Genomic DNA, 22,241 nt, shown 5'->3' on the forward strand with positions numbered 1-22,241 from the left:
ATAACAGTTACACTAAAGTATTAGTACAGACACTTTAATATAACAGTTACACTAAAGTATTAGTACAGACACTTTAATATAACAGTTACACTAAAGTATTAGTACAGACACTTTAATATAACAGTTACACTAAAGTATTAGTACAGACACTTTAATATAACAATTACACTAAAGTATTAGTACAGACACTTTAATATAACAGTTACACTAAAGTATTAGTACAGACACTTTAATATAACAGTTACACTAAAGTATTAGTACAGACACTTTAATATAACAGTTATAAAGTATTAGTACAGACACTTTAATATAACAGTTACACTAAAGTATTAGTACAGACACTTTAATATAACAGTTACACTAAAGTATTAGTACAGACACTTTAATATAACAGTTACACTAAAGTATTAGTACAGACACTTTAATATAACAGTTAACTAAAGTATTAGTACAGACTTTAATATAACAGTTATTATTAGTACAGACACTTTAATATAACAGTTACACTAAAGTATTAGTACAGACACTTTAATATAACAATTACACTAAAGTATTAGTAATATAACAGACACTTTAATATAACAGTTACACTAAAGTATTAGTACAGACACTTTAATATAACAGTTACACTAAAGTATTAGTACAGACTTTAATATAACAGTTACACTAAAGTATTAGTACAGACACTTTAATATAACAGTTACACTAAAGTATTAGTACAGACACTTTAATATAACAGTTACACTAAAGTATTAGTACAGACACTTTAATATAACAGTTACACTAAAGTATTAGTACAGACACTTTAATATAACAGTTACACTAAAGTATTAGTACAGACACTTTAATATAACAGTTACACTAAAGTATTAGTACAGACACTTTAATATAACAAGTTAACTAAAGTATTAGTACAGACACTTTAATATAACAGTTACACTAAAGTATTAGTACAGACACTTTAATATAACAGTTACACTAAAGTATTAGTACAGACACTTTAATATAACAGTTACACTAAAGTATTAGTACAGACACTTTAATATAACAGTTACACTAAAGTATTAGTACAGACACTTTAATATAACAGTTACACTAAAGTATTAGTACAGACACTTTAATATAACAGTTACACTAAAGTATTAGTACAGACACTTTAATATAACAAGTTAACTAAAGTATTAGTACAGACACTTTAATATAACAGTTACACTAAAGTATTAGTACAGACACTTTAATATAACAATTACACTAAAGTATTAGTACAGACACTTTAATATAACAGTTACACTAAAGTATTAGTACAGACACTTTAATATAACAGTTACACTAAAGTATTAGTACAGACACTTTAATATAACAGTTACACTAAAGTATTAGTACAGACACTTTAATATAACAGTTACACTAAAGTATTAGTACAGACACTTTAATATAACAGTTACACTAAAGTATTAGTACAGACACTTTAATATAACAGTTACACTAAAGTATTAGTACAGACACTTTAATATAACAGTTACACTAAAGTATTAGTACAGACACTTTAATATAACAGTTACACTAAAGTATTAGTACAGACACTTTAATATAACAGTTACACTAAAGTATTAGTACAGACACTTTAATATAACAAGTTACACTAAAGTATTAGTACAGACACTTTAATATAACAGTTACACTAAAATATTAGTACAGACACTTTAATATAACAAGTTACACTAAAGTATTAGTACAGACACTTTAATATAACAGTTACACTAAAGTATTAGTACAGACACTTTAATATAACAGTTACACTAAAGTATTAGTACAGACACTTTAATATAACAGTTACACTAAAGTATTAGTACAGACACTTTAATATAACAGTTACACTAAAGTATTAGTACAGACACTTTAATATAACAGTTACACTAAAGTATTAGTACAGACACTTTAATATAACAATTACACTAAAGTTACACTAAATAACAGTTATAAAGTATTAGTACAGACACTTTAATATAACAGTTACACTAAAGTATTAGTACAGACACTTTAATATAACAGTTACACTAAAGTATTAGTACAGACACTTTAATATAACAGTTACACTAAAGTATTAGTACAGACACTTTAATATAACAGTTACACTAAAGTATTAGTACAGACACTTTAATATAACAGTTACACTAAAGTATTAGTACAGACACTTTAATATAACAGTTACACTAAAGTATTAGTACAGACACTTTAATATAACAGTTACACTAAAGTATTAGTACAGACACTTTAATATAACAGTTACACTAAAGTATTAGTACAGACACTTTAATATAACAGTTACACTAAAGTATTAGTACAGACACTTTAATATAACAGTTACACTAAAGTATTAGTACAGACACTTTAATATAACAGTTACACTAAAGTATTAGTACAGACACTTTAATATAACAGTTACACTAAAGTATTAGTACAGACACTTTAATATAACAGTTACACTAAAGTATTAGTACAGACACTTTAATATAACAGTTACACTAAAGTATTAGTACAGACACTTTAATATAACAAAGTTACACTAAAGTATTAGTACAGACACTTTAATATAACAGTTACACTAAAGTATTAGTACAGACACTTTAATATAACAGTTACACTAAAGTATTAGTACAGACACTTTAATATAACCAGTTAACTAAAGTATTAGTACAGACACTTTAATATAACAAGTTACACTAAAGTATTAGTACAGACACTTTAATATAACAGTTACACTAAAGTATTAGTACAGGCACTTTAATATAACAGTTACACTAAAGTATTAGTACAAACACTTTAATATAACAATTTAACTCAAGTATTAGTACAGGCACTTTAATATAACAATTACACTAAAGTATTAGTACAGACACTTTAATATAACAGTTACACTAAAGTATTAGTACAGACACTTTAATATAACAGTTACACTAAAGTATTAGTACAGACACTTTAATATAACAGTTACACTAAAGTATTAGTACAGACACTTTAATATAACAGTTACACTAAAGTATTAGTTACACTAAAGTATTAGTACAGACACTTTAATATAACAATTTCACTAAAGTATTAGTACAGACACTTTAATATAACAGTTACACTAAAGTATTAGTACAGACACTTTAATATAACAGTTACACTAAAGTATTAGTACAGACACTTTAATATAACAGTTACACTAAAGTATTAGTACAGACACTTTAATATAACAGTTACACTAAAGTATTAGTACAGACACTTTAATATAACAGTTACACTAAAGTATTAGTACAGACACTTTAATATAACAGTTACACTAAAGTATTAGTACAGACACTTTAATATAACAGTTACACTAAAGTATTAGTACAGACACTTTAATATAACAGTTACACTAAAGTATTAGTACAGACACTTTAATATAACAGTTACACTAAAGTATTAGTACAGACACTTTAATATAACAGTTACACTAAAGTATTAGTACAGACACTTTAATATAACAGTTACACTAAAGTATTAGTACAGACACTTTAATATAACAGTTACACTAAAGTATTAGTACAGACACTTTAATATAACAGTTACACTAAAGTATTAGTACAGACACTTTAATATAACAATTACACTAAAGTATTAGTACAGACACTTTAATATAACAGTTACACTAAAGTATTAGTACAGACACTTTAATATAACAATTACACTAAAGTATTAGTACAGACACTTTAATATAACAAGTTAACTAAAGTATTAGTACAGACACTTTAATATAACAGTTACACTAAAGTATTAGTACAGACACTTTAATATAACAGTTACACTAAAGTATTAGTATAGACACTTTAATATAACAGTTACACTAAAGTATTAGTACAGACACTTTAATATAACAGTTACACTAAAGTATTAGTACAGACACTTTAATATAACAGTTACACTAAAGTATTAGTACAGACACTTTAATATAACAGTTACACTAAAGTATTAGTACAGACACTTTAATATAACAGTTACACTAAAGTATTAGTACAGACACTTTAATATAACAGTTACACTAAAGTATTAGTACAGACACTTTAATATAACAGTTACACTAAAGTATTAGTACAGACACTTTAATATAACAATTACACTAAAGTATTAGTATAGACACTTTAATATAACAGTTACACTAAAGTATTAGTACAGACACTTTAATATAACAATTACACTAAAGTATTAGTATAGACACTTTAATATAACAGTTACACTAAAGTATTAGTACAGACACTTTAATATAACAGTTACACTAAAGTATTAGTACAGACACTTTAATATAACAGTTACACTAAAGTATTAGTACAGACACTTTAATATAACAGTTACACTAAAGTATTAGTACAGACACTTTAATATAACAGTTACACTAAAGTATTAGTACAGACACTTTAATATAACAGTTACACTAAAATTATTAGTACAGACACTTTAATATAACAGTTACACTAAAGTATTAGTACAGACACTTTAATATAACAGTTACACTCAAGTATTAGTACAGACACTTTAATATAACAGTTACACTAAAGTATTAGTATAGACACTTTACTATAACAGTTACACTAAACTATTAGTACAGACACTTTAATATAACAAGTTAACTAAAGTATTAGTACAGGCACTTTAATATAACAATTACACTAAAGTATTAGTACAGACACTTTAATATAACAATTACACTAAAGTATTAGTATAGACACTGTAATATAACAGTTACACTAAAGTATTAGTACAGACACTTTAATATAACAGTTACACTAAAGTATTAGTACAGACACTTTAATATAACAGTTACACTAAAGTATTAGTACAGACACTTTAATATAACAGTTACACTAAAGTATTAGTACAGACACTTTAATATAACAAGTTAACTAAAATATTAGTACAGGCACTTTAATATAACAGTTACACTAAAGTATTAGTACAGACACTTAAATATAACAGTTACACTCAAGTATTAGTACAGACACTTTAATATAACAGTTACACTAAAGTATTAGTATAGACACTTTACTATAACAGTTACACTAAACTATTAGTACAGACACTTTAATATAACAAGTTAACTAAAGTATTAGTACAGGCACTTTAATATAACAATTACACTAAAATATTAGTACAGACACTTTAATATAACAAGTTAACTAAAGTATTAGTACAGGCACTTTAATATAACAAGTTAACTAAAGTATTAGTACAGGCACTTTAATATAACAGTTACACTAAAGTATTAGTACAGACACTTTAATATAACAATTACACTAAAGTATTAGTATAGACATTTTAATATAACAGTTACACTAAAGTATTAGTACAGACACTTTAATATAACAGTTACACTAATGTATTAGTACAGATACTTTAATATAACAGTTACACTAAAGGATTAGTACAGACACTTTAATATAACAGTTACACTAAAGTATTAGTATAGAAACTTTAATATAACAGTTACACTAAAGTATTAGTACAGACACTTTAATATAACAGGTTAACTCAAGTATTAGTAGAGGCACTTTAATATAACAAGTTAACTCAAGTATTAGTACAGGCACTTTAATATAACATTTACACTAAAGTATTAGTACAGACACTTTAATATAACAGTTAACTAAAATATTAGTATAGGCACTTTAATATAACAAGTTAACTAAAGTATTAGTATAGAAACTTTAATATAACAGTTGCACTAAAATATTAGTATAGGCACTTTAATATAACAAGCAGATTGAAAACTGAAATAGAAATCTGTAGAGCGACTAAGACTTCATAATGTTGCTTATAAATCATGACTCGAAACATTTAATATAATAGTATTTGAACTCGACACATTAAATGTAATCGTATTTCGCCCTAGAGTTTTTGAATATCTTTACAATGATGGATTTGTTGTACCATGAGAACGACATAAAGGGACTAACACACTCCATCTTCGACTTTTTGATTCATACAGTGTGATTCAGTACAGTTAAAGTATTGTAACTGAAGAAAGTACGGTGTTACATCCATAAGGGGCCTGGCATGGCCAAGCGCGTAAGGCGTGCGACTCGTAATCTGAGGGTTGCGGGTTCGCGCCCGCGTCTCGCTAAACATGCTCGCCCTCTCAGCCGTGGGGGCGTTATAATGTTACGGTCAATCCCACTATTCGTTGGTAAAAGAGTAGCTCAAGAGTTGGCAGTGGGTGGTGATGACTAGCTGCCTTCCCTCTAGTCTTACACTGCTAAATTAGGGACGGCTAGCACAGATAGCCCTCGAGTAGCTTTATGCGAAATTTCAAAAAAACAAAACAAAACAAACATCCATAAGTATGGCAACTGAAGAATATGGTGTTACGCCATAAGTCTGCTAACTATAGAGAGTGTAGTGCTACAGCCAGAAGTGTGCTAACTATAGAGAGTGTAGTGCTACAACCAGAAGTGTGCTCACTGAAGAGAGTGTAATGCTACAACCAAAAGTGTGCTGATTGAAGAGAGTGTAGTGCTACAGCCAGAAGTGTGCTCACTGAAGAGAGTGTAGTGCTACAACCAAAAGTGTGCTGATTGAAGAGAGTGTAGTGCTACAACCAAAAGTGTGCTCACTGAAGAGAGTGTAATGCTACAACCAAAAGTGTGCTGATTGAAGAGAGTGTAGTACTACAACCAGAAGTGTGCTAACTGAAGAGAGTGTAGTGCTACAGCCAGAAGTGTGCTCACTGAAGAGAGTGTAGTGCTACAACCAAAAGTGTGCTGATTGAAGAGAGTGTAGTGCTACAACCAAAAGTGTGCTGATTGAAGAGAATGTAGTGCTATAACCAGACGTGTGCTAACTGAAGAGAGTGTAGTGCTATAACCAGAAATGTGCTAACTGAAGAGAATGTAGTGCTTCTAGTAAACATTAAATAAATGCATTCTGTGAGTGAAAGTTATGGTGATATTAAAGCTCGATATTAAAAGTTTTTTAAAGTTGAATAAGAATTGTTTGAGTGCTATTGTCTGTAAAGTTACATATATAAAACTAGTTGTGTAAATAAACAAAACCACTAGGTAGGTTTGCTTTGAATTTCGCGCAAAGCTACACGAGGGCTATCTCCGTTAATCGTCCCTAATTAAGTAGTTTTAAGACTAGAGGGAAGGCGGCTAGTCATCACCACTTACTATCAACCCTTGGGCTAATCTTTTACCAACGAATAGCTGGGTTGGCCGTTACTAATAACGCCCCCACGGCTGAAAGCGGGAGCATGTTTGGTGTGACGGGGATTCGAACCCGCGACCCTCGGATTGCATGTCGAGCTCCCTAATCACAACAGAAGGACAGATGAGGTAATAAACAGAAAAATAGCCAGCTATGTTGATAAATGAGTAGATAGTGAATCAGACAGATAAATTACACGTTTCACTTGAATTAAATGACAGAGGTATAATAAAGAATAGAATATTCCAGTAAATGTCTGTGTGACATGTTATTAGAGTTTCGTTTCGAAAGAACGGTTACAGTTCGATTCACGATTATGTTGAATTGAAAGAAACATAAATCATATTCAGATTCTATTTCATAAAAAATTCATAAGAGTTTTCGTGAAATTATTTTATTATTTTAACAAGGAACTACGCCCTCTATTCTTTTTGTAGTTTCACGATGAGCATTTAAAGCTGGTTTCGGCTTACAAAAGTGTCTAATTCGATTTTAATTCAACTGGGTGTTTCCTGCGATGAACGAGGGTTATTTGGGTGACGTAAAGTATCCAAGTATATTGAAAATTTGTGTCGGAATTAAAATAATTTGTAGATGAAGAAACGAATGGATGATAGTTGTTTAATACACTCGCTAGAGAAATGTATTCTCATAAATAAAACTAAAACTACAGTTGTACCACAATTACTTTGGATAGGTTTACCCTAGTACCACAATTACATTGGATAGGTTTACCCTAGTACCATCATCACATTTGATAGGTTTACCCTAGTACCATCATCACATTTGATAGGTTTACCCTAGTACCACCATCACATTGGGCAGATTTTTTTCACTAGTACCATGACCAAAGTGGGAAGATTTTTCTCTCGTACCACAATCACATTGGGAAGGTTTTCTCTAGTACCACAATTACAGTGGGAAGGTTTTATCTAGTACCACAATCACATTGGGAAGGTTTTCTCTAGTACCACAATTACAGTGGGAAGGTTTTATCTAGTACCACAATCACATTGGGAAGGTTTTCTCTAGTACCACAATCACAGTGGAAAGGTTTTCTCTAGTACCACAATCACAGTGGGAAGGTTTTATCTAGTACCACAATCACATTGGGAAGATTTTCTCTAGTACCATCATCACATTGGGGAGATATTCTCTAGTACCACCATCATATTGGGAAGATTTTCGCTGATGTTCCCCCAGTGGCTCAGCGGTATGTCTTCGGACTTACAACGCTAAAAACCGGGTTTCGATACCCGTGGTGGGCAGAGCACAGATAGCCCATTGCATAGCTTTGTGCTTAACTGAAACACAACAATAACAACAACAATTTTCTTTGGTACCACTATCACATCAGGGAGATTTTCGTTACCTTGGCATTTTTCCACGTTCCAGTACACGACGGCTTTTATGTTCGTGTGTGTTAAATTATTGTATTTTGTTTCCACCAGAGGCTCCAGAAAGGCTGAGAAAATGTTATTTCTGATGGTTGTTAAACTTCTTTCGGTTATTTTTTATCAACTTACTTTTTGAAGTATGTTTTTCAAAAGTAATGATCAACATTTCAAGATGTTTAACAAAACGTTTCTCTCCTGATAAATTCTTATTCAGTCCTGAGTTTGTTTTTATTCAGCCTACAGATGTCACTTGACGTTTTGTACATCTATTCTGTGTAACAACTCGTGCAGTTAGCAATCAATATCTTCTGTCTCCATCTGGCCGCGGGTCAGTGGTAAGTTTACAGATAAACAACCCTTTAACCCGAACAGCCTTATAACCCGAGACTCGGTTCCCCAGGATGGACAGAGTACGTATAACTCCTTATGTGGCCAAAACAAAATCTCTAACCTCTAACCTTCTCATTATAAATAATACTGTGAGACTGTACAACACCAATATATCAACTTTAGAACATGTCAACCTTACAACACTGACATGTCAACTTTATAACACCAACATGTCAACTTTACAACACTGACATGTCAACTTTATAACACCAACATGTCAACTTTACAACACTGACATGTCAACCTTACAACACTGACATGTCAACTTTATAACACCAACATGTCAACTTTACAACACTGACATGTCAACCTTACAACACTGACATGTCAGCTTTATAACACCAACATGTCAACTTTACAACACTGACATGTCAACCTTACAACACTGACATGTCAGCTTTATAACACCAACATGTCAGCTTTACAAAATCAACATGTCAACTTTATAACACCGACATGTCATCTTTACAACACTGACATGTCAGCTTTACAAAATCAACATGTCAACTTTACAACACTGACATGTCAACCTTACAACACTGACATGCCAACTTTATAACACCAACATGTCAACTTTACAACACTGACATGTCAACTTTATAACAATACCAACATGTCAACTTTTACAACACTGACATGTCAACCTTACAACACTGACATGTCAACTTTTATAACACCAACATGTCAACTTTACAACACTGACATGTCAACCTTACAACACTGACATGTCAGCTTTATAACACCAACATGTCAACTTTACAACACTGACATGTCAACCTTACAACACTGACATGTCGGCTTTATAACACCAACATGTCAGCTTTACAAAAATCAACATGTCAACTTTATAACACCGACATGTCATCTTTACAACACTGACATGTCAGTTTACAAAATCAACATGTCAATTTTACAACACTGACATGTCAACCTTACAACACTGACATGCCAATTTTATAACACCAACAAGTCAACTTTACAACACTGACATGTCAATCCTTACAACACTGGCATGTCAGCTTTATAACACCAACATGTCAATCTTTACAACACTGACATGTCAGCTTTACAAAATCAACATGTCGGCTTTATAACACCGACATGTCATCTTTACAACACTGACATGTCAGTTTTACAAAATCAACATGTCAACTTTACAACACTGACATGTCAACCTTTACAACACTGACACATGTCAACTTTATAACACCAACATGTCAACTTTACAACACTGACATGTCAACCTTACAACACTGACATGTCAGCTTTATAACACCAACATGTCAACTTTACAACACTGACATGTCAACCTTACAACACTGACATGTCAGCTTTATAACACCAACATGTCAGCTTTACAAAATCAACATGTCAACTTTATAACACCGACATGTCATCTTTACAACACTGACATGTCAGCTTTACAAAATCAACATGTCAACTTTACAACACTGACATGTCAACCTTACAACACTGACATGCCAACTTTATAACACCAACATGTCAACTTTACAACACTGACATGTCAACTTTATAACACCAACATGTCAACTTTACAACACTGACATGTCAACCTTACAACACTGACATGTCAACTTTTATAACACCAACATGTCAACTTTACAACACTGACATGTCAACCTTATAACACTGACGTGTCAGCTTTATAACACCAACATGTCAACTTTACAACACTGACATGTCAATCTTACAACACTGACATGTCAGCTTTATAACACCAACATGTCAGCTTTACAAAATCAACATGTCAACTTTATAACACCGACATGTCATCTTTACAACACTGACATGTCAGCTTTACAAAATCAACATGTCAACTTTACAACACTGACATGTCAACCTTACAACACTGACATGCCAACTTTATAACACCAACATGTCAATCTTTACAACACTGACATGTCAACCTTACAACACTGACATGTCGGCTTTATAACACGGCAACATGTCAATCTTTACAACACTGACGTATGTCGGCTTTACAAAATCAACGTGTCGGCTTTATAACACCGACGTGTCAATCTTTACAACACTGACATGTCAGCTTTTACAAAATCAACATGTCAATCTTTTACAACACTGACATGTCAACCTTACAACACTGACATGTCAACTTTATAACACCAACATGTCAACTTTACAACACTGACATGTCAACCTTACAACACTGACATGTCAGCTTTATAACACCAACATGTCAACTTTACAACACTGACATGTCAACCTTACAACACTGACATGTCAGCTTTATAACACCAACATGTCAACCTTACAACACTGACATATCAGCTTTACAAAATCAACATGTCAACTTTATAACACCGACATGTCATCTTTACAACACTGACATGTCAGCTTTACAAAATCAACATGTCAACTTTACAACACTGACATGTCAACCTTACAACACTGACATGCCAACTTTATAACACCAACATGTCAACTTTACAACACTGACATGTCAACTTTATAACACTGGCATGCCAACTTTTAACATCAACATGTCAACTTTATAACACTGGCATGCCAACTTTTAACATCAACATGTCAACTTTATAACACCAACATGTCAATTTTATAACACCAACATGTGACTGAGTTTGTAAAGCATTTCCGGTTATTCTGTAAGTTTTAGATTTCGAGTAAATTAAATTACAAACAGAATGAATTACTGTCTCTATACTGTGATGAAACACACTTAACACTGAAAAACAAAATATGGACGGACCCGTAAAAACTACATTTGTGAATGTTGACAAACCAAATGATAAAAATAAGTGCAGTGAACTAATGTTATACTGTTGTTATTTATATTATTAGCCGTGAGTGGTTAAAACACGAAACAATAGAAACTTTCGTAACACGTTCGCACTTAATGTTCAGAACAATTGATTTCTAGCAATGTGTGGATTGTTTGATCTCTTATAACGTTCAGAACGATTGATTTCTAGCAATGTTCGGATTGTTTGGTCTCTCATAACGTTCAGAACGATTGATTTCTAGCAATGTTCGGATTGTTTGATCTCTCATAACGTTCAGAGCGATTGATTTCTAGCAATATTTGAATTGTTTGATCTCTCATAACGTTCAGAACGATTGATTTCTGGCAATGTTCCGATTGTTTGATCTCTCATAACGTTCAGAACGATTGATTTTTGGCAATGTGTGGATTGTTTGATCTTTCATAACGTTCAGAACGATTGATTTCTAGCAATGTTCGGATTGTTTGATCTCTCATAACGTTCAGAACGATTGATTTCTAGCAATGTGTGGATTGTTTGATCTCTCATAACGTTCAGAACGATTGATTTCTAGCAATGTGTGGATTGTTTGATCTCTCATAACGTTCAAAACGATTGATTTTTGGCAATGTGTGGATTGTTTGATCTCTCATAACGTTCAGAACGATTGATTTCTAGCAATGTTCGGATTGTTTGACCTCTCATAACGTTCAAAACGATTGATTTCTAGCAATGTGTGGATTGCTTGATCTCTCATAACGTTCAAAACGATTGATTTCTAGCAATGTTTAGATTGTTTTTTACCCTGATAACGTTCAAGTCGTTTGTTTATCGCACATTTTGATATTTAACAATATTAGTTGTTTCTGTAGGAACTATAAAAACAGAGTGGCTTAACTTTAATCACTTAAAATCCCAGAGAATCCGTTGCGTTGCAGTTTCGTCTCCTCGTTGATCGTTTCACTAATTTATCGAACCATTCGCCATATTTGTTCAAAATACAAGAGTTGAAGTGCTTCTAATACGTTTAAAAAAAACAAAGTTTTCTCTCATATTCAAATAATTAATATAATATGCTCTTATTTTGTCCCTGTATTAAAATAGATCATTCCTGGTAATCGCGCTACCAATCGACTTTTTGACCTGACGACAACATATCTTGGAAGGCAGAAAAGAGCGTAATTTTAAATAAAAGGCTTAGCCGATATACCATTCAAGACCTCATCAGCAACAATCATGCCGAGTTAGGTTTTACAATCAAATGCGGTTTATATTATAACACGTGATTCATGTTTTGGATCTTCGAACTTGCAAGTGCAGCAGACAGTTTTTTACTTATTTGTTAAATAATTATGAACCTAACATCCATCAGATACAGGAAAATGTATCGAATGCCAAAGCTTGTTTTTTAATCGATATTACTTATTATTATACAGGATATTAACTAATCCACCGAAAGCAAGTTTCTATAAACCCAACTAGGCTTAACTAGCGTAAAACAATAGGCTAGGCTTGCCTAGAGTTTACTGATTTCTTGATCACGTTCTGTTAACCTGAAAATAACCTAGGAAAGTTGAAACATTGTTCTCTGCTTATCAATAAAAGTGTTAATACCCATACCAGCCGTCCTGAGGTACATTTGGTTTGCTTATGTATCTATTTGTTTTCTCTTTGTGATATGGGAACGTATCTGGTTTTATACTCTCAGCTTTATCTTACTTCCATATGTGTTTCATTTCTAAAAGCTTTGTTTTTCCACATCACATCTTGACTCTGTTTTCCACATCACATCTTGACTCTCTGTTTTTCCACATCACATCTTTACTCTGTTTTTCCACATCACATCTTGACTCTGTTTTCCACATCACATCTTGACTCTGTTTTTCCACATCATATCTTGACTCTCTGTTTTTCCACATCACATCTTGACTCTCTGTTTTTCCACATCACATCTTGACTCTCTGTTTTTCCACATCACATCTTGACTCTCTGGTTTTCCACATCACATCTTGACTCTCTGTTTTCCACATCACATCTTGACTCTCTGTTTTTTTACGTCACATCTTGACTCTCTGTTTTTCCACATCACATCTTGACTCTGTTTTTCACATCACATCTTGACTCTCTGTTTTTCCACATCACATCTTGACTCTCTGGTTTTCCACATCACATCTTGACTCTCTGTTTTTCCACATCACATCTTGACTCTCTGTTTTTTGCTCTTTCTTCTCGCTCGCTGTTCCTTCTATTTTTGATTTATACATTAGTTTATCTTGCTGGTTAATATCTGTTCAAAACGTTGTACAGTTCTTCTGATAATGTGTTTTTTTCATATCTCAAGACTTTCTAAAGGATCTCACAAACAGGTGGAGATGTGTGTATGTGTGCCTTTCTTATAGCAAAATCACAACGGGCTATCTGCTGTCTTCACCGAAGGGAATTGAACCCCTGATTTCAGCGATGTAAATCGGAAGACTTACAACTATTTCAGCGGGGAACATTAGATGGAGGCCTTTACTGTTCCTGGTGGTTTCTCAAAGTACTGATAGAATACAACTATCAACACTGGTTTATTGTGGCTTCAGGGGCAAAATACCCCACTCTACTAAACCAAGGTATGTTTTTTCGGATTAAAAACCTCTATTATTCGTCACTTCTATTGATACTGCTCTTTGTAGTTCATACAGTAAGGGTGCTAACACAGGGTTAAATAAACTAACTGAAAGAGAAAATTAAACGTGATTAAAAGTAGAACAGCTCATCTTACGTGCAAAGGAATTACACATTAACATAGGTTATAACTACACATTAACATAGGTTATAACTACATATTAACATAGGTTATAACTACACATTAACATAGGTTATAACTACAGATTAACATAAGTTATAACTACACATTAACATCGGTTACAACTACACATTAACATTGGTTATAACTACAGATTAACATAAGTTATAACTACACATTAACATCGGTTACAACTACACATTAACATTGGTTATAACTACACATTAACATAAGGTACAACTACACATTAACATAGGTTATAACTACACATTAACATGGGGTATAACTACACATTAACATTGGTTATAACTACACATTAACATAGGTTATAACTACACATTAACATAGGTTATAACTACAGATTAACATAGGTTATAACTACACATTAACATAAGTTATAACTACACATTAACATAGGTTATAACTACACATTAACATAGGTTATAACCACACATTAACATAGGTTATAACTACACATTAACATAGGTTATAACTACACATTAACATAAGTTATAACTACACATTAACATCGGTTACAACTACACATTAACATAAGTTATAACTACACATTAACATAGGTTATAACTACACATTAACATAGGTTATAACTACGGATTAATATAGGTTATAACTACACATTAACATAGGTTATAACTACACATTAACATAGGTTATGCCTACACATTAACATAGGTTATAACTACACATTAACATAGGTTATAACTACACATTAACATAGGTTATAACTACACATTAACATAGGTTATACCTACACATTAACATAGGTTATAACTACACATTAACATGGGTTATAACGACAGATTAACATAAGTTATAACTACACATTAACATAGATTATAACTACACATTAACATAAGTTACAACCACACATTAACATAGGTTATAATTACAGATTAAGATAAGTTATAACTACACATTAACATAGGTTATAACGAAAGATTAACATAAGTTATAACTACACATTAACATAGGTTATAACTACACATTAACATAAGTTACAACTACACATTAACATAGGTTATAATTACAGATTAAGATAAGTTATAACTACACATTAACATAGATTATAACTACAGATTAACATTGGTTATAACTACACATTAACATAAGTTACAACTACACATTAACATTGGTTATAACTACACATTAACATAGGTTATAACTACACATTAACATGGATTATAACGACAGATTAACATAAGTTATAACTACACATTAACATAAGTTATAACTACACATTAACATAAGTTATAACTCTCCAGTATTAAAATACGTTCTGAAGTATTTTAAACGGAAGCCATTCTTTCTACAAGAAGGATGTGAAAATAAAAACACCTACTTCCACACTCTCGTTAACAGCACCAACTACTTCCACACTCTCGTTAACAGCACCAACTACTTCCACACTCTCGTTAACAGCAGCAACTACTTCCATACTCTCATTAACAGCAGTAACTACTTCCATACTCTCATTAACAGCACCAACTACTTCCATACTCTCATTAACAACAACACCTACTTCCACACTCTCGTTAACAGCACCAACTACTTCCACACTCTCGTTAACAGCACCAACTACTTCCACACTCTCGTTAACAGCAGCAACTACTTCCACACTCTCATTAACAGCAACAACTACTTCCATACTCTCGTTAACAACAACAACTACTTCCATACTCTCGTTAACAACAACAACTACTTCCATACTCTCGTTAACAACAACACAAGTGTAAAATATACAAAAAATCCTCTTTAAGTGAGTTGATGGTGCAACAAACTGCTTGTATCTGGAAGTTTATTCTTGAAGATAATAATATAAACTAACGGTTAACAGTAAACAGTTTTTAATAACGTGGTTTCATTACCCAAACCAAGTTAATGAATACAAAGTAGGGTTAATATAATCTGATATAAATTTACCCTTGTTCTCTGTCACACAAAGATATGAATGAACTAACAATAACTGGGTAGAATAACAAACTGACATGAATATTTACAATATTCTAGTTTTTTTATTAATGTGATAAGAAATATTTAGGACAAACCTCGGGTTTCTTGGACGTCAGACGTTATACATAGAGAGGTGAATTTTAGAAATCCCCCTTAATATTTAAACATGGGTGACACCGAGAGGAGGTAAGAGGTGGTCGATGTTTGTTTGCCTCTACTGTAAAAAGTTTATTAAAAGCTAAATCTCCCAGAATATAAGTCTTCAGTTGCTAGGCGACTCCTAAACAAGAAAAACCCACCCATCACAATATTATCCAATCTCCTGTTTGCTCTAGGAGCTTAATGTATTTTCCATACCCTTACATCTTTCTATTTATTATTTAAAATAAGAGTTTCTCCTCCAAAGACTCCCCTTTATCCCTCACTTTCAGAATCCTGAAGTACCGATTATTATCACTTTGAATCAGGTCATAAGATATTTGGGGGGGGGCCCTCTCTAACAACTTCTCTTCCCAAAAAAAAAGATATTGCTTAGAAAGGAAAGAAATTATTAAACCAGTGATTTCTGACCAAACTATGGTCCAAGTAAAGCCGCTCCTGACCTGTTGTCAGTTTTACTGCGCTCAATTAAGAGTTATGTTTATTATAAACCTGAAAAAGACACACAAATATTCTATTAAGACACCTAGTGTCTTCTCTACCTAACATTCGTCATTATGGTCAGATATCGTTGTTGGTAAATTTACTATTGTATCAGCATAATGAACTTCAGAATAAGAACTTTACCATAAAAAATACCGAACAGCAAAATACATTAACCTCAGGTTATAGTTACTGGTACAATTATGTAAGTCTAATTATGATATATTTATATTTATTATCTACTAATTAGTTTCTATCGTTTGTTTCCATTGTTAATCAGCTATTGGCTTCAGGAAAGTCTTGAGAAGGAATGTTTGCAATCAGGATTCGATTCTGGGTAATTTTGTTAAAATGGTTGATGGGGTATAAGCTAATGTCTCATTGTCCATTTATCTGACTTCGAATTTATGACATGACATATTAACAGATTATTTGAACTTGTATTACTAAATCTGACTGTGATACCGTTCAGGATATTTTCAAAAGTTTTTATTGTGTTGGTAGATTTGAATATAATATTACCTGGTTGATAGATTTGAATATAATATTACCTGGTTGATAGATTTGAATATAATATTACATGGTTGATAGATTTGAATATAATATTACCTGGTTGATAGATTTGAATATAATATTACCTGGTTGATAGATTTGAATATAATATTACATGGTTGATAGATTTGAATATAATATTACCTGGTTGATAGATTTGAATATAATATTACATGGTTGATAGATTTGAATATAATATTACATGGTTGATAGATTTGAATATAATATTACATGGTTGCTAGATTTGAATATAATATTACCTGGTTGATAGATTTGAATATAATATTACATGGTTGATAGATTTGAATATAATATTACATGGTTGATAGATTTGAACATAATATTACCTGGTTGATAGATTTGAATATAATATTACATGGTTGATAGATTTGAATATAATATTACATGGTTGATAGATTTGAATATAATACTACCTGGTTGATAGATTTGAATATAATATTACATGGTTGATAGATTTGAATATAATATTACATGGTTGATAGTTTTGAATATAATATTACCTGGTTGATAGATTTGAATATAATATTACATGGTTGATAGATTTGAATATAATATTACCTGGTTGATAGATTTGAATATAATATTACATGGTTGATAGATTTGAATATAATATTACATGGTTGATAGTTTTGGAATATAATATTACCTGGTTGATAGATTTGAATATAATATTACATGGTTGATAGATTTGAATATAATATTACCTGGTTGATAGATTTGAATATAATATTACATGGTTGATAGATTTGAATATAATATTACATGGTTGATAGTTTTGAATATAATATTACCTGGTTGATAGATTTGAATATAATATTACATGGTTGATAGATTTGAATATAATATTACCTGGTTGATAGATTTGAATATAATATTACATGGTTGATAGATTTGAATATAATATTACATGGTTGATAGTTTTGAATATAATATTACCTGGTTGATAGATTTGAATATAATATTACATGGTTGATAGATTTGAATATAATATTACATGGTTGATAGTTTTGAATATAATATTACCTGGTTGATAGATTTGAATATAATATTACATGGTTGATAGATTTGAATATAATATTACATGGTTGATAGATTTGAATATAATATTACCTGGTTGATAAGTTAAGAAAATTTTTATCAATACTGTCTTATTCAGGGCTGTTGTGGAACATATACAGCAAGTAAGGAATAAACACTTAGTGGTTTAACGAGAAGTTTTGCCCAAAGATACACGAGGGCTATCTATGTATAGCCGTTTCTAATATTGACTTGATTCACTGAACGAAAGGCAACGGCGCCAACCGCTAATTCTTCGAATACTCTTGTCCGTCCGAATAATGGAAACTAATGGTCATTCTTATGTTGCACCCACGATTTTAAAGAGACGCAAACCAAGAATATAAACCTTCTCAGTTCGGATAGTTTGCTATAGGAATACACACGGCCCAGAGAATGTTATACATTATACAATTTATTAATAGTGTTAATATGACTACAGATTTTTGTCGTTTTTGAAAATATTATTTGAGAAATATCAGTGTTAATTAGATATAGTATATATATATATATCTACACACGAGTCCTCTAGTGGAATTAGATATATATATAAATATATCTCTACACACGAGTCCTCTAGTGGAAGTAGATATAGTATATATATATCTCTACATACGAGTCCTCTAGTGGAATTAGATAGAGTATATATATATATCTACACACGAGTCCTCTCGTGGAATTATATATAGTATATATATATATTTACACACGAGTCCTCTAGTAGAATTAGATATATATATATATCTACACACGAGTCCTCTAGTAGAATTATATATATATATATATATCTACACACGAGTCCTCTAGTGGAATTAGATATAGTATATATATATATATCTACACACGAGTCCTCTAGTAGAATTAGATATATATATATATATCTACACACGAGTCCTCTAGTAGAATTATATATATATATATATATATCTACACACGAGTCCTCTCGTGGAATTAGATATAGTATATATATATCTACACACGAGACCTCTAGTGGAATTAGATATATATATAAATATATCTCTACACACGAGTCCTCTAGTGGAAGTAGATATAGTATATATATATCTCTACATACGAGTCCTCTAGTGGAATTAGATAGAGTATATATATATATCTACACACGAGTCCTCTCGTGGAATTATATATAGTATATATATATATATATATTTACACACGAGTCCTCTAGTAGAATTAGATATATATATATATCTACACACGAGTCCTCTAGTAGAATTATATATATATATATATATCTACACACGAGTCCTCTAGTGGAATTAGATATAGTATATATATATATATCTACACACGAGTCCTCTAGTAGAATTAGATATATATATATATATCTACACACGAGTCCTCTAGTAGAATTATATATATATATATATATATCTACACACGAGTCCTCTCGTGGAATTAGATATAGTATATATATATCTACACACGAGACCTCTAGTGGAATTAGATATAGTATATATACCTCTACACACGAGTTCTCTCATCGAATTATATATATATATATATACACACGAGTCCTCTAGTGGAATTAGATATAGTATATATATATATCTACACACGAGTCCTCTCGTGGAATTAAATATAGTATATATATATCTACACACGAGTCCTCTAGTGGAATTAGATATAGTATATATATATATATATATCTACACACGAGTCCTCTAGTGGAATTAAATATAGTATATATATATATACACGAGTCCTCTAGTGGAAAGTTTACAAACTTACATGGCTAATATTTGGAATTACATTCCTGGCGGTGGACAGAGGGCGAGTAACACATTTCGTGGCTTTACACAGTGACAATTTTCTGCAGATAAAATACGGTAGACAGTGAGAAACTTATTAATGAAATAGGAAAGTTATGGTCCCTGTTTTGTAAATAAAGAAACGATGCTTAAAGAAAAGCTATAGTATTTTCAATGATAGGTAGTTAATGTGTGTTTAACTTAAATTTGTTTGTTTGTTTTTGAATTTCGCACAAAGCTACTCGAGGGCTATCTGTGCTAGCCGTCCCTAATTTAGCAGTGTAAGACTAGAGGGAAGGCAGCTAGTCATCACCACCCACCGCCAACTCTTGGACTACTCTTTTACCAACGAATAGTGGGATTGACCGTCACATTATAATGCCCCCACGGCTGAAAGGGCGAGCATGTTTGGCGCGACGCGAGCGCGAACCCGCAACCCTCGGATTACGAGTCGCACGCCTTACGCGCTAGGCCATGCCAGGCCTATTTAACTTAAATAGTGTAGTTAACAATGTAGTGAACGTGTGTTTAACCTCAGCTAATTAAGCTAATGTGTGTTTAGCTTTAATAATATAGTTAACTATAACTTAAATAAAGTAGTTAATGTGAGTTTGTTTGAGAAACAATCTAACAACTTCGATACTGTTACTTTCAATCCGTTTAGAATATTCAACACTGTCTAGCTGACAGTATTATTTGAGGTTTGACTCAGTAAGCTAGGAGTAATAACCCAACAGATTTTACAAAATAGAAATATTGTTAAGTTCAAACACGATGTGACTTCAATTATGTTTTAATTAAAATAAGCTTTAACTTTCTGTAAGTTGGTAAGATTCTAGTTAATATATAAGATATTTTTTACCTGTAACTGGTGAAAAACAGAACAGCAAGTACAGAATATTGAGGCTGGAGAGAAGTTTATGTATATGTCGTCAAACAGTTTACTTGTAAGCTCGCGCTCCGGCGAGTTTTAAAAAGTGGGTGTGAAATAAGCATGAGACATTTAATGTTTTCTGTTATATTTTTGAAACGTACAATATTTTTTCCGTACAATGTATTTCTGGTTAAACAAATATGTCCAGTCATGTTTACCTTTGCACGTGGTTCTCGTGTCCTCTCACTAGACGGTCGTCTATTATCAAAATTAAACCTGTTTCTCCTACGTATTATTAATTAGTGTGAGGTCACCAAGACAGAGAAACCCAGGTAGGGACTTACCACTTCGATTAATTGGGACAGTTTCATCTTAATCCGTACGGTGAGTGCGGCACTAACATTCAGCACAGGCCGGACAAGCTTGTTGTATGGAGAGATTAGGTCATCGTAGAGCCGTTTTGCATCGGGGTTCGCTTCCGTATCTAGAAAACCAAAAATGAGTATACGTGATCTTAGTAATAGTGGTTTGTTTTGAATTTCGCGCAAAGCTACACGAGGGCTATCTGCGCTAGTCGTCCCTAATTTAGCAGTGTGAGACCAGAAGGAAGGCAGCTAGGCATCACCACCCACCGCCAACACTTGGGCTACTCTTTTACCAACGAATAGTGGGATTGATCGTCACATCATAACGCTCCCACAGCTGAAAGGGCGAGCATGTTCGGTGTGACGGGGATTCGAACCTGCGACCCTAAGATTACGAGTCTGGCTACGCTAGACCTGTTGAAATAAT

At 32.0% G+C, this 22,241-nt stretch overlaps 1 protein-coding gene across 1 annotated transcript in view; it reads right to left on the reverse strand.

Moving 5' to 3' along the window:
* Window positions 1–22,241, reverse strand: part of LOC143231757 (acetylcholine receptor subunit alpha-like) — an 88,598-nt gene that overhangs the window by 38,436 nt on the left and 27,921 nt on the right. The window contains exon 2 of the mRNA XM_076466396.1: window positions 21,794–21,933. Within this exon, the coding sequence (XP_076322511.1) occupies window positions 21,794–21,820 (27 nt within the window). The 5' untranslated portion in view covers window positions 21,821–21,933. The remainder of the gene's footprint in view (window positions 1–21,793; window positions 21,934–22,241) is intronic.

Source organism: Tachypleus tridentatus, chromosome 11, assembly GCF_004210375.1.
Source record: "Tachypleus tridentatus isolate NWPU-2018 chromosome 11, ASM421037v1, whole genome shotgun sequence".
In the NCBI taxonomy this organism is placed as follows: domain Eukaryota; kingdom Metazoa; phylum Arthropoda; class Merostomata; order Xiphosura; family Limulidae; genus Tachypleus; species Tachypleus tridentatus.